The sequence below is a fragment of the Stenella coeruleoalba genome (assembly GCF_951394435.1).
Source record: "Stenella coeruleoalba genome assembly, chromosome: 6".
NCBI classification, from domain to species: domain Eukaryota; kingdom Metazoa; phylum Chordata; class Mammalia; order Artiodactyla; family Delphinidae; genus Stenella; species Stenella coeruleoalba.
The window spans coordinates 15351468-15367255 of record NC_137151.1 but is presented as its reverse complement, the minus strand read 5'-3'; the positions used below and the strand labels follow the sequence as shown (position 1 = coordinate 15367255).

The 15788-nt window shown below is 38.0% G+C and overlaps 1 protein-coding gene across 17 annotated transcripts in view; it reads left to right on the top strand.

Moving 5' to 3' along the window:
• Nucleotides 1-15788, top strand: part of DPP10 (dipeptidyl peptidase like 10) — a 1578941-nt gene that overhangs the window by 1459191 nt on the left and 103962 nt on the right. For all 17 annotated transcript variants that reach the window (XM_079923993.1, XM_079923994.1, XM_079923998.1 and 14 more), the window contains one exon: nucleotides 10400-10554. In XM_079923993.1, coding sequence (XP_079780119.1) covers nucleotides 10400-10554 — 155 coding nt within the window. The remainder of the gene's footprint in view (nucleotides 1-10399; nucleotides 10555-15788) is intronic.

The window sequence follows — 15788 nt, the reverse complement described above, 5'->3', positions numbered from 1 at the left end:
CTCTCATTTCCTCTCAAAATTGCCTTCATGCTTTCATATCTTTGCATCTGCTCATGTTTTGACTGGTTATGATTTACATCTACTTATATAATTCCATGTTTGAGATATATATATATATATATATATATATATATATATCACATATACACACATACACATTTTGTTCAGGCTAAATAGATCTTATTTTTGGTGATGCTTAACTAATGAAAATGAATAATCACCTTACATCACTCTGGAATTAGATGCTGAATTTTTCTGACTCTGGGAAAGAATAAACAAAATCCTTTACTATTCAAAAAGTGCATGAAAGCCACTTAATTATTAGTCATTTCCATTAAGAACATTCTGTCACATTTTAAAAGCCACTGTATAGGGACCAAAATATTCAATAAAACCTACCTAAAAAGTTATTTATAGTAACTGTTGAATCAAGTTTTCCTAATAGCTGAGAATATAAGAAGGAATCAGGTGATGGAAACCTCTATCCAATTTTATCATGTACCAATTATCAGCTAGTTATAGGTACAGATTGCCTAGGAAAAACTCAAAGTGTGAGTTTAAAACCTACGTTTCAGACTCTACAACTGATCTTGGCAAAATTAATCAAAATTTAAACTAAGTTAGTCTATTAAATTAAAAATTATAAAGCAAGAATCTTCCAGAGAATAAATTTTACTCTTGAGCAGTACTGGCAAATGCAATCTTTCTAGCTCAGAGTTGCTACTTTTAATTATGTAAGAAAGTAAATCATTTAGTTTATTCATTCATTCATTTCATTCATTCATGCTCTCATTTGACAGATATTATTGAAGACCTACTATGTTCCAAGTACTTGTCTAAGTGCTGAAATACATCAGGAAACAAAACAAAGTTCTGCTCTCAGGACTTTACATTAAAAGGAAAATGTTGCTGGGTGGAACTATATTATTAAGGAAGAGACATTGTAGCCCTCAAGATTTACACATATATGTGTACGTGTGTATTTATATCTATAATATATTTTGTGTATAAGCTAGCATCAAATAGTAAAAGCCACAGTTTATTCTGAGGAGTAGGGGAACCTACTGTGGAAATATCAGTGATAATTATACTATGAAATTTTACAAAATGAAATGCACAAACAGATTAGTAGGATTCTTTGGTTGAGAGTGTCAAAAAACTGACTCTGGCTTTCTTATTTCAAATGATGGATTATTAGAGGGGCCTGAGATGCCCCAATGAATTGAAAAAACAGGTGAGGAACAAACTTGAAACCTTGGTAGTTCTGAGAATCTAGGTAGTAAGAATAAACCACCTCTTACCTAGAGGAGCTAGGAAAGACACACCTTTTATCTTCAAAATATTTTTGGTACTGTAGGAGACCCTGAAAGATGAAGAAACCATGCCCATGCAGTGTACTAAGTAATAAATCACAGTAAACACAGGATTCTATGAAAAAACAAAGGAGTCAGACTTAGCCCATTTTAGGGATTTGTAAATTTTTTCTTAATGGAGAAACCCTCTGAGCTGAGCCTCAAAGGATAAGAAGTTTAACACAGAAGAAGAAACCAGGAAGGAAAAATCCAAGCAGGAGTTAAAAGCTTGAAGAAGCATAGAAGGGTTAAATAGCATAGTGTGTGCCCAGGGAACTAAAATCAGCTTGGTATTATTGAGGCATAAAATTTGAGAAAAGGAAGGCAACAAGAACCAAGAGGCAGTACCCTAAAAATTATCTGGGATTTCAATTATTTTCCACTATTAAATGGAGAAACTAATACAGCTTTTCAGGAAAGGAAGTGTCAAGATTAGATCTTCCACATAAATAGATCATTTTGGCTAGAATGTAAAGCTGGAATTGAATAGTGAAAAGAACCAATGAGCAGCTATAAGGCTTTTTCTGTTTTCTATCAAGAGATAATGAGCAAGAGGACTAGGGTTAAAGCAGGAAGAAGGAGGGAAGATTCTAAAATTGATGAGGCAGTAAAATAGGTAGATCTTAGTGTTTAAATGGACGAGATGGATTGAAGAAGTCAAGAATGAATCTTTGGCTTCTGGCTTGGATCACTAGTAAATAGTGGTGGCAGACACAGTGAGTAGACATCAGAAGGAACAGTAGACTCAGGGAGGAGAGGAATAATTTAGTGGGAACATTGGTGCTTCACAGTGTGCTAGTATGCTACATTGGGTGACAAAATGTGATCCTTAACATTCAAGAAATTTTGAGTCAACTAGGGGTAAACCCAATGTAGGATGTACCGACTTGACACTGATCAAGATTTGGGCCTCTGTCCTTAGGGAAGGCTTCATATAGCTTATGGAATTACATCTTTGAGGAAATTATAAGGAGAGAAATTAAAGACCACTATTTGGGAAATAAGGTTATCTTCTTAATTAGAGAATAAAAACCTGTATATTGGGGCTGAAACTGAACAGTGTGTTGAGGGATAAGCAGGACAATTGAGTAACAAAAACTTTTGTTTTGGGGATGACACTGTAAGTCTGACACTTTCCAAAAAGGGGGAAATGGAAAAATTATGGGTTTTGCCATTCAAATTAAATTCAGTCCTTTGGGCTCATATGTTCTAGGTATACTAGGAAATTCCAGATATGCTATGTGAGTTAATTCTTACGATGCTAGTATATCTAATCACTTACTGAAGAAACCATGATTCAGGGAGGATAGGTGACTTGGACGTGCCCTCAGCGTTCACAAGGGTAGAGCTGACACTTGAATGTGTGTCTTCAAAGTCAGTGCTTCATCCTGGGCTACTCCACCTGTTACAGTGCAGGCCTTTCACTCTTCCCTAAGGGATGACATGCATTATGGACCTAAGGTGTTAGATTTCCCTGGTCTCTTTCATCAGCCAGAGACTCTGAACCCTACTGTCCATGGACTTACCTCAATTCTTGCTTCAGTTCCAAGAGAAGGGACCTTACGAAGGGAATAAGTGTTAAGGTTTGGCAGAGGGATTTAGGCAATTCATACATCATTGATTTTCCCTCAGCATTTTGCTTGGCATCCCCAACCTATGGTTCAAAAGTCCCACACGGGCCTTAATCACTTACTATCACTTTGCTTGTCCAATGTGTCAACACCTCCCAGAATCCAGACCTTCTCTTTTCCTTCAGTATACTCATGAAAAGGCAGTACTACCTATTAGAAATGCCTATGATCTTCAGCAGTATATATGTGATACTCTAGTGTAGAGATTTCCTTTTTATTACTTTGCAGAAATCAATTATAATATGAGTTAGCATGTGTGGGAAACCCAAGAAGGAACATGTAACATTTCCACTTACTTTTTCTAAATGGAAATTTACCTTCTATAATTATCGTAGGAAAAGATTAGAAGAGTCACATAAAAGATAATAAAATGTTTTTATGGCAAATATTAAGTGCGTTAGGGCCAGGCCATTCTGTGAGTGTGCCTGTTGCTCCCAACCACAGTCACTAATGTGGAGTCTTTAAAAGTCTTTTAAAAGTGTAATTGTTTCTATTTCTAGTATTACGCAATTCCTAAGGAAAGTAAAAGCAAATAAAATATAATGTGGGGCTTCCCTGGTGGCGCAGTGGTTGGGAGTCCGCCTGTCGATGCAGGGGACACGGGTTCGTGCCCCGGTCTGGGAGGATCCCACGTGCCGCGGAGCGGCTGGGCCCGTGAGCCATGGCCGCTGGGCCTCCACGTCCGGAGCCTGTGCTCCGCAACGGGAGAGGCCACAACAGTGAGAGGCCTGCGTACCCCCCCCCAAAAAAAATATATATATATATAAAATGTGTTTTAAAGAGTTGGTGAAGTTCATGGGGAATTCTCTGGTGGTCCAATGGTTAGGACTCCATGCTGTCACTGCCAAGGGCCTGGGTTCAATCCCTGGTCTGGGAACTAAGATCCCACAAATCACGCAGAGCGCCCCCCCCAAAAAAAAAAAAAAAGAGTTGGTGAAGTTCAGAAGAAAAATAAAACATTGTGCTCAAAATGAAACATTTTAAGTATAATTTACACAAAGCACCTCAAATCTTATTCACATAAATTGGCATATTTAACGTGGTAACTTAACTAAACAAAGTATCAGATCAATATTTTGTTTAAAAAAGGTAAAGTTCACAGCTGCCAAGTTTACAACTTTGAAAATCTCCATGGAGTATTGAATCTATTAAATAGAAACAAAAAATGACTGTCACTTTCAATTATTTGAATAATGGAACTGACATGCCTAAAAGATTTATAAATATATTTTAGAATCTCGTATTTTAAAGGAATCCTTCTCTGAAATTCAATCTAACAGTTGTTGAGCACATATATTTGTCAGACATCATCTGAGAGCAATACAATGAGGAATATGGGTTTCTATGTTTTGGGTATTTCCAACTAAATGGAGAGAAAAACTATAACCAGCTATTATATAATGAAACATTTGAAGCATGGTAAATAGAAATATAAGTAGAACTACATGTCATCGTATTAAATATATGTATAAATAGAATTAATTCTGATGCGTTGCGGGAATATAGGGTGGTTTATAGAAGAAATGGTTTTTGCATTGAGCTTTAAGAATGACAAGAATAAAGAGGTGAGAGAAGAAAATTACAAGATAAACAATATGCTTATCAACAAATTGGGATTGTTGTTTTTTTGTTATTTGGTGAGAATAATGCAAAATGCCTGTATTCACTGCCTTCTCATAGACACAGGAAGTCACATTCGTCCATTCATTGATTCAACAAATATTTACTGAGTACTTACTAAATTCCAGTAAAACTGAACTGTGACATATAAAAGAAAAAAAGATTAGAGATGCAGCCATGGAAGCCAGAGGAAGATAGGATGATAAACAACAATGCCAAGTCTCAGGAGGTCAAACAAGCTAAGGATTCCAAAGTTACTGTTTGATTTGCTACCAGAATTTGACTAGAACAAAATCAGTCAAGTGGTGGTGCCAGAAGCAAGCCTGCAGTGGATGGAGCTGTAAATGGGAAGTGAGAAGGTTATGAACATAGACAATTCTTTCAAGAAAGTTGACAGTAAGATACAGGCAATAAGGGGGAAAAAATCAACCAAAACCCAGGGCTGACAGTAGATCCTCAGGAAATGCTATCTAAGTTGATAAACTACAAATGGATAAAATCAGCTTAGTTTTCGGAATTGCTTGTTAATCTGAACACAGTGGTCGTATAGGAGTTAATTTTCTGTGAGTGCTTTGTGTTGAGGCTATATTTTTAAGTGTCTGTGATATAAAACCACATGTGTTGAGAACTCCATCTGCTCTGCCGTGAGATTTTCTAAATCAGTGTAACAAAGACATTGAAGAGCCACGCCTACATTGAAATGGAATGGAATGCAATGTGTAAAAATACATTGTTTGTAAATAATCTGATTACAGGAAGTTTCAATCCGTGAGTAAAAGTCCCTACTAGTTGCAATTAAAGAATGTGTGCCTTGTTCAAGAGGACTTTTAAGCAAATGCATATTAAAGATTCTTTTATTTATCTACTTTCTATTCGGGTAGCTTTTTTTATATACCTGAAGGAAGTCACATAACTCTTTGTATATACTACTTTGCTCTTTTATCATTTTTGTGAGGAACAACTTTAGGCATAAATCACTCTAAAATAAATAAAGGTAGATGATGTCCAGTTTCTACTGAATGGTGCTCTCAAATTGGGGCCATTCTCATTCTTGGGAAGTACTTGTGTACGCGTACTTCAGCACCCAGGTTACAACCTGCTTCTTAGAAACCCTGAGTGTTGATTTTGGGCAACACAATCTGATATCTCTGTACCTACAGGTCTTACAAGACTTAGAGTTTACGTGCACTCAATTGGCAGCATGTTTTTTCTCCAGTGTTATGTGGCTCACTCATGTCTCCTCACCTGAATGTTAAGTTACTTGAATAAATCAGGGTCAGGATCACTATTGGAAAAAAAATTGGCACGTTCAGAATAGTATTCAGCTTTATCTATGAAGAGGCCACTTGTAAAAGACAAGGGATATACAACCTGTGGCCAGTAATGGTTTAGCCGTTAATACCTGAAGAGGGAAGGGGGGCAGCTGTTACTAGGGCCTAGAAGGAGGGAGCCCTGGAGTTTTCACAGTGTTAGAAGCAGTGAGTTTTGGTTGAAGAAGACAGCCAAACCCACATGATTTCCATGGGTGGAAACCAACAAAATAAATACCATGCACTAACTTTTTTCTCTTTATTTGATTTGCCTGGCTTCATATTGGCCACACTTTGAGTTTTTAAACTCAGACACCATGGGAATGTTCTTATTATTCAAATGAAAAGTCTGTGGCCCCAGAAGAGGAACACACAAAGTCTCATCTGCTGCCGTTTCATTGTAGAGTGATGTTAGTCCAGTTACATACCAGTCTGAAATTGACAGCCAGTATCTGTGTTTTCCATATAAGGTTTGGGGGGAAATGGCCCCATTAAGAACGGAAATAACTTATCATATGGCCTTAATTGGTAATCATAGCTCCTTTCCTGAACTGTTCATTCCTTTTTCCATGTACCTTCAGTCAGCATTTTGACTAGATAGGTCATTTACCTGGTGCATCAAACCAAAACTTTATTCCTGCCAAATCTTATTCCTTTGCTTCCTCTTCTTAATAACTAGGTTGCTACCGTTTTAGTTTTCCATTGAAATGGAAATTGGCATGTAGAAATGTAGAACTGGAAAATGAGATGGAATTAGACAAAAGGGTATTTGTGAATCTGCTAACTTCCAAATATCTTCTTCCTTTTCCTTCTTTATATAGTAAAGGCACATTTTCTTCCTGGCAGATGATATTAATCGTTGACCCCGCACAGTGACTGTGTTTTCTGTCAGTTTATTTTTCCAGTCACACTGAGCCCAAAATGGTCAGGGAAAAATTTCAGCTTCTAATTCAGAGGAACAGAACTGTGACTATTTTCCTTGTTTGGAGGCAATCCTCCCTTAGGTATTAGGACTTCTGCACCCACCAAGCCCATTGTCATGAGGTTAAGAAACAGAATGTTGTGTCCAGTGGATTATTGATGTGATAGTGAAAGAGAACACTACACTTCCACCCCTTAGCTCCTAGATCTGTGCTTCCTGGTTATGCAGGCGGACACAGAACCTCCTCTGCTATGAATGTGCTCTGGTGGACATTAAGCAGGACACTAGTATCTGGAGGATAACATCCCAACTTCAAGGATGGTGTCAAAAAAAAATAGTGCCTAAATCGAGGTAGAGCAGACTATTTTACTCTTCTATCAAGCCTGGCTAGTGGGGAGCATGAAGAAATCAGTGAATGCCATTCTGAGTCCATTGCCTTCCTTTTGCTGTAAAATATTTGCTGTGCGGAGGTGACACAGTGTGGGTTATTGCGGTAATGGATAAGTTATTCTGTAAGTCCACGAACAGCAGTGCTGATAGGACTACAGGCAGCAAAGACATGTCCATATCTAGAATATGTATCGATTTCTGTTATGGCAAAGTTCTACCCTTTCTTGATGGAAGAGTTACCATGTAATCCACCTGTCACCAGGTAGTCAGCTGGGCCAGCTGGGAAATAATGCCATGTCAAGTGTTTAGTAATGATCATTATCATTGGCAACGAGAGACAAACTGGCATGCACTCGGTGGTCATACTGCCCATCTGGTCATTGAGAGCCTCCTCTGCTATGGCTGTGCTCTGGTGGACACTAATATCTTCACATTTTTCCACTTTTACCCCTCCTGACAAGTCCATGCACTTAGTTTCCCTAGACTTCCTGTCACTCATTCTGCGATTTTACTTTTCCATATCCCTGATCAGGTGACCATTTATTAGTTACTGTGCATGAGTCTGGATGGACCTATGCTTCAGGCCAAGTCTCCTTCCGCAAGAAGTAGAAGCTTCAGGCCAAGTCTCCTTCCGCAAGAAGTAGAAAGCTAAATATCTTGTTTAAAAGTCTTCCAACTGGGAGGATTTATGTCTATTATAGTCTTTTTAGGCCACTCCTGGGTAAGATGATAGTGCAGAGCCTGTCCAGTTCCAGTGTGTTCAAGTACATCACGCAAACCTGCCCATAAACCAGGCCTACATTTACTCCTCCTCTGCCAGCTTATGTCAGGATGTCAGAGGCATAGGCATCCTGAGGCATAGACGTGAAATGGAGGAGAAAGGATGAAGCAGAGGATGCAATACGATGGGCAGTTCACTTATACGTTCTAGTCCAGTTCCTTATAAACCCCTTCTGTCTTATAGTGGAATATAGCTGTATGTGTTTAGTTTTATGGTCAGTGAATCAGATAAGATGGACAGTTTGGGTTGCATAGTCACTTGGTATCCCATGGTCAGCCTAATTATTTCTACCATAGCTCAGTAGAGAGCTGCTTTTGAATTGGGGAATATTTATCGGCACAGGAGAAAATGGCCTTTCCCTAAAGCTTGTAATGCCTGTGCTCTGATTGTCATACGGTGATTGCCAGAAGCTTCACACAACATCTCTGTTTGGGAAGGACACTTGGACTACCATCGTATCTGCTTGGTCACAGGGTCAAGATGGTAGGAAAGATTGGACCATGGCCTTGGTCTGCTGCACAGCCCTCGCCTGCTCAGGTTCTTCTCAGAACTGGCAGTTTTAGAGGTTACCTGGGAATAAAACAGGTCAGCACATGTGAATGTAGTTTACGGTGTTCTTCAAAATCCAGAGTACAGGCCCTCTTTACTTTTAAATAAATATAATCCCAACAAATTTCCTCACTTTTTAATAGATATCCCAGTGTATCCCAGGCTACCACATCTCTAACCTTTTCCCTAGGGATGCAGCCTCTTAAAATTTACAGGAATTACTCTTTCACTCTGCCTTTATGCAGAGGAGGTCTAGCTCCCTTGTATAGAGGTTGCTTCAGTCAGCAAGAAGACTTGTGGAAATTTTGAGGTTCAAAATCTTCAGCCGACATTCCACTATAAAATGTGTTATTTATGAGACTGGTCCAGAAAGCAGTAAGCGTACTGCACACATCTACCCAAGCATCCTTAGCCTATTTGTCAGGCTCCCAATACTTCTCTACCAATATTGCTGTCTTAGCTTTAAAACACAAGTGAAGTTGAGACCCTAATCTGTGTTGCACCTCTGCAACACTTTCTATGTTCTCTCGGACCTCAGCCACATCTGCTCTTCAACTACAGAAGAGAGGGACCCCAAAGTTGCCATGGTGACCTTTTGTGTTTTCCTAATTTAGTTGTCATGATTTCAATTTCTGTTTATTCCTATGTAATCCCTCTGAGGTGTCATAAGAACTTCACTTATAATCTTTATCGTTGTCATTTTTGTAGCAACTGAGTGTCACCATCACTTGTCCTCCAAACGCTTTTCCTCTCTAGCTGCATTTTATTCTATGTCATCACCAGTGACAATTGATTATTCATTGATTCCATCCCTTGCTATGGATTATCTATGCTCCCAATTCCCCCCAAAAAAGTTATTATTACATCAAAGGTCTCCAACCTAATCCCAAAATCTAATTTTGAAGGTGTCTTTTCTGAGTCTACTGCTGGTATTTTGTTAGGGTCTTAAAAGGAAAAGAGTTAGCATATTCAATAATTTGAAAACTATTTATTTACAAAAAGATAATTCACAGAGGTGAAGGTATAGGGGATCCATAAATGACAGAACTATAATCTAGACTAGTAGCAGCCAGGCGATGTGCACCCCTATGATGATAGAAGTGAGCCATGATCAGATACAAAAGGAGAAAATTGTGTAGATGAGGCTGCATTGATAGGAGTAGTGAGATCATTTAAAGCACTCAGCAAGCCTCAGGTGACATTTCAGGACAGAGCCAAGGGAATACATACTCTGACTTTACTCTCCTTCTTCTAATCTCTTGCCACAGTACCATAGTGGCCATGCTCTAGAGAGCATGGGAGCCCTTTTGATATAGTTCATACAGGTTAATTTCCTGGGCCAGAAATCAGGTGTAGAAAAGTGGATAGTGGATCGGGGGTCACGTGAAAGATATCCAGTATATTTTTTAAAATTTTATTTCCTTAGAGCTTAGAATAGTTTAACGAATCTAGTAGGTATTCCACTTGTTTGATGATGAGAGGATGGAAATAGGACTGAATGCAGATATGAATGAATAACGACACAAATATGGTTTTATGCCATGTTTCAGTCTTCAATTACTGTTCTCATTCTTTTTACTCTGATAGTGCTTTCATCTCCTCTGTTCACATTGTTGACAATCCATGAAATCCTGACTTCACTGCTTTATTCTTTCCTTTCTTTGCATCTCCTTTTCTTGGGATCAAAAGGGTAGCTCAGAAATACAGAATTCTTCATGAAGTTGATAAAATCCACCACACTGTATAGAAAAGATTTATGTCCAATGAAGATTTCAAGGACAGATGTTTGTGGGTCACTGAACCCACATCTACAGTTGTTTTCAAATAACACTCGTTTATTCTAGAGGAACTTCTGCATTCTCACATCGCCCACTGGTGGTCACCAGATGGAGAAAGGCTTGCCTTCCTGATGATAAATGATTCCTTGGTGCCTAACATGGTTATCCCCCGGTTTACTGGAGCTTTGTATCCCAAAGGAAAGAAGTATCCATACCCTAAGGTAAGTGAAGTGGAAGCCCTGTTTGTCCCCCCGCTCTGTGTGCCCGTGACTTGATTGATAGTATTCTCAGTTCATGAACAAGTTGTCTTTGGAGAATAAAATAAGCCCCCTTACCGGTCGACAGAGTCATCATTCTGAGAGCTTGCAGCGGTCTGTGCGCAGTGCTTGTGTATGAACAGCTAAAGATGATTCAAGGGTGCAGGAACTTTTGCTGTATTTCTTTCACTTTGATGCTCTCATTCTTTATCCCTCACCTTCCTGGTTGAAAAGAGGGTGAGAAAACATAAGAAGCAGCATTGATCCCAGGGCAAAAGTTTCTCCAAGGTATATTCTGTGAGTTGTTAATAGCTATTATACAGGAGCAAAAAGTGTCACAGTCAAATCAGTTGGGAAGTCTCAGTTTGAAAAAAAAAAATCTAGCTTTTTTCCAGATGATTTCTTAGAGCACTTAATATACTGCTTGCTAATGTGTATTAAAAATCTCCTAAAAAAGTAGACTGAGCATAAAGAATCCCTAGTAAGGAATAGACTAAGCATAAATAATCTCAATAAAAAATAGACTAGGGCTTCCCTGGTGGCGCAGTGGTTGAGAGTCCGCCTGCCGATGCAAGGGACACGGGTTCGTGCCCCGGTCCGGGAAGATCCCACATGCCGCGGAGCGGCTGGGCCCATGAGCCGTGGCCACTGAGCCTGCGCGTCCGGAGCCTGTGCTCCACAAAGGCAGAGGCCGCGGCGGTGAGAGGCCCGCGTACCGCAAAAATAAATAAATAAATAAATAAAGACTAAACATAAAGAATCACCAATAAAGAATAGACTAACCATAGAGAATTTATGAGTATTAATATTAGCACCAGTATTATTTTGGCAGAACATACTTTATCAAATGCTGGGGTAGAACCATAGCCAGGCATAGCTGGAATAGATGGAATTGTTTTATTGAGTGAAGCGAATATGGAAACCCTGCCCAGATAGCAAAACTATTTTTAAGTGTTGGGTGAGGCCTCTGAAAGCAGGCTGTGGAACCATCTGGAGGGTACTGGTTTTTCTCTTATATGTCATCGTTAATTATCTAAGGTCTCTTGCTTTAAAGTTTATTTTCCCCATGTTTACAAAACAAAAAAAAGTGAGCCCCCCTGCAAGCATTAATCATGTAAGGATGTCTTATAGAAAACTTTTAAAATTCAAGTTTATACGTTTTAGCTCTTAATGAGGTAAGAGAAGGCTGCTGATTTCATTTAGAAGTCTTTATTAAGCCATTTCTTTAGTGAGTTGTACCTTGTGTTTCCAAAGTACAATAGGTTTTATACCTTTAAGTTTGTGCAGTACCTTAACTGGGCAGAGTACTGGAAAAATTATCCATCACGTGTATTTTTCTACTCCTGCAATGAAGGCATGGTCGGGGGGGATGACTTTCCTCATTTTCCTATCATCTACAAGACTCAAGTTATCCAAGGTGGGGACAGGAGGAAGGAAAGTAGTGAATATGGAGAGTCAGGGCTGCGAAGCCTGTTTCCTCAGGGAGATTCTGTGCTATCTTTCTCCCCATCCTATCTTCCTTCCAATAGGTTGTAGTAACAGAGTGACTGATTGACAGCTACGGAAGACAGCAGGTTTGAGAGGAATAAGATTCCATGATTTTGAAATATTATTTTTAGGGTCTTCTCTGGACATAGATCTGAAAGCACGTATACTCAGTGCTCTTCAGGAAAAAATGGCAATTTGACCTAACAACAGAATAATTATATTTCCCAAGACATTTGTATGGTACTCCAAGAAAAGTACTTATGTCTTCTCCAATTGTAGATTTAGCCATGTTTTATGTATGACAGTTTGTGCGGGTACAACATACCTGTACCAGTTATTTTTTCCAGAGAAAAAATTAAAAGATTTTTGAAATATATTCTCACCCCATTTGATTTACTTATAATAATGAAAGTTCACCTGACAATGTAAATACAAAATGAAGAATGGGTCCATACTGTGAAAAGCACATGTCAATGGGCAAGACAGTCACTCAGAGCTGTTCAGTGTGTGCATTGCACAAAGGGAATAAAATCAACCCCAGGGAAGGGACCACTTTCTGTAATTCATTTTCCAAGAGGAGTGGGGATTTTAGGATTCACACAGAAGAGCCATATGTAATAGCTGCATCTTCGAGTTGCCTTCTCAGTTACAGACTCTTGGTGCTTGAACTTGGACACTCCTAGGCCTTATAATTTTATCAAGACTAAGGCAAACAAATGGACATACAGAAACATCTGAGAAAATCTAAATAAGTCATCAGTAAGTCAGAAGATACTGGGTTGACAAACCTAGACAATTTGTTTTTATTTAATAAGTTATTATTTAATTAATTAATATTTCTTAATAGTAAAGCTAGGCATAAAATAATAATAATGTTTGTTTACTAAATGGGTAAATCCTGTGTGCTAATAATATGCTATATATTTTCAGGGAGACTTTTCACGTTTTTTCTTCATTCGGCCGTCTTCACAAGTGCCTCTGTTTTACAATTGGGCCAACTAAGCTTCTAAAAGGCTAAGTCCTTTTATAAAAGTCATAGTTATTTAGAGAACAGAGAAATAACTCAAGTTTATTGATTCTGTCTCTCTCTCTCTTTCTGTCTAAAACTACCATAGGTTAACTTGTATCTCAGAAGATGTAGCTGGAATCAAAATATCTCCTTGTCAGGTTAACGAATAGATGTGGAGCTCTCTTTGCTCCATTAACTGCAAATGACTCAGCTCCGTATGAGTAAAATTCTTAGCCTGTATATTTAATAAATGATGTATGTAATACATAATGAAGGTCCTGAGTGTGTATTAATGACTACCATTGAGGAGTATTAAAAATAAAGACAAATATTATAGTGGCCAAAGAGAAAGAATCCCAAGTCCTCACGTGGCTGTCAGTAGAAATATCTGCCCAGGTGCTTAAGACAACAGGACTCAAAGAAACTAGGTCTGGGTTTTCATCCTTGTTCTCAGAATAAATTTCAGAATAATTTTCAGTCTATTACTTGAATTTTCAGTCTCATTATTTTCTACTCTGGTTTAAAAAAAAATGTTTGTTAGTTTTTCCACTAACAAATGTGTTATTTTGATTTGTTCTTACTTATGCAATAAACTTCCAAAAAGTGGTGCTTTAGACATCGAAGTAATGCATAGAGTTCACACTAAATTGTGCTTCAAATTAAACTAGATTAAAACGAGTGCAGCAAATACCCAATGTGGTCAGGTTTACTAATGAAATACTTACACTAAACAAATATATTTGTATTTTGCTTAATTCAGCATAATTCAGAATTTATAAATACCCTATCATTAGCAATTCAGCACAAAAAAGATGCACAGTTCTATCTCAGCAACTCAGGTTAATCTTCTTAATTAAAACATTATCTCATTTAATGACAGTTTGGTTGCCAGTAAAATAAGGTTAAGTATTATTGAGGCTTGTGTTTCAGAATCATAGAGGAAGGATTCTATGGGTTTGCAGTCTTTGTAGCAAATTAGACTGTTAAAAAGCGAATAGATGAACTCCTCTAATTTGCAAACTATTGAAACAATTCAAATATTAAAGGGTACAAATGAACTTGCAATGTGCACTTAATTTCAAAACTCCAAGGAAAGAAATCAAATTGAGATTATAGAATGCTAGAGAGCTGAATTTTGGAAAGAGCTTAATGTTTGGTTTTTTGTCTAAAACTGACCATAGGTGTACACAACTTTTTTTTTTAGATGTTTTCATTTCTTTACTATCTTTCAGTTCCAGTAATTTCATACAAATTCAGAGGGAGATAACAAACTTGCATTGACTTTGAACCAAACGGATGTTAAGTGGTTATGTTTTCATTTATCAATGATCCTCTTGTTTAATGATGGCTCCAAACTTTTCTTTTATTTGAATCTGAAAGTATTTAAAATTCATATAATAAATTAGTTGGCATTTTTCACAAATGCTTTATTATAGTAATGGCTTTCTAATTTTATCTTGTACTTCAATCATGGACTTTTAGACTCATGGTGTGTATACAACCTTTAATTTGTTTTCATGTGAAAGCTAATTGGGATACCAGTGATCCTGTATAGTCCTATAGACCTGAAAAAAACTGCCTTAATATGTGGTAATAACTGTGTATATCTTTGACAAAGTATGTCATAAAATAAGACATCACTGATAAGAATTCATAAAAATTGATCAAATTTAATTTAATTTCTCTTTTTCTTTAATCAATTTTTTTTGTTTGTTTGTTTGTTTTGCGGTACGCGGGCCTCTCACTGTTGTGGCCTCTCCCGTTGCGGAGCAGGCTCCGGCCGCGCAGGCTCAGCCGCCATGGCTCACGGGCCCAGCCGCTCCGCATGTGGGATTTTCCCGGACCGGGGCACGAACCCATGTCCCCTGCATCGGCAGGCAGACTCTCAACCACTGCGCCACCAGGGAAGCCCTAAAAAATATGAACACAGTTTTTCACTCACTAGAAAAATCAGTGTCTGACCATTATTTTTAATTCATGAGTTAATTATGTAATTAAGTATATACTATTTTTTGGCACTTTTGAAAATCATCTTTTTTGTTAGTCCATATAACAAAAGTATGAGATGGTTTTTTCCACTGAAAGGAAATCTACTTTGGCTCAAAACTTCTGACTGTGATGTATTCTCAGAGAAATGTCTCATTTTTGAGAATCAAATAAAATAATACTTGAGGATCTTTAACATCCTGTCCATGGTCCATATCCAATAAATAACAGTCAAACTTGAACCCAGATTTCTGTGATTCGTAGATTAAACTGAACCAGTTCTCAAAATGTTGCCCGTTTACCAGCAATGTCAGTCTCATCTGGGAAATTATTAGAAATGTGAATTCTCATGTCCCATCTAGACATTAAAGATGCTGGAGGTAGGCTTCAGCGGTCAGTGGTTTAATTAGCTTTCCAGGCCCTCTGGATGATTTTCATGCAAGTTCACCTTTAATAACTGCTGAGCAGTAGTATATATCGATATATAGATATATGCACATATATCAGTGTCTTAGCAACATTTGCATACTAATTATAATCATCTGGAAATCCTCTTACAACACAGATTTTTAGGTCCACACCCAAAGATTCTGATTCTTGGTCTGAATATAGGTCCGTCCGTTTGGGGCCCATGAATTTGTGTTTCTATGGTTCTAATTGATGCTGCTAGTTTAAAAAAAGCACTTTGAATGACACTGCTATATACTCTGCCCCA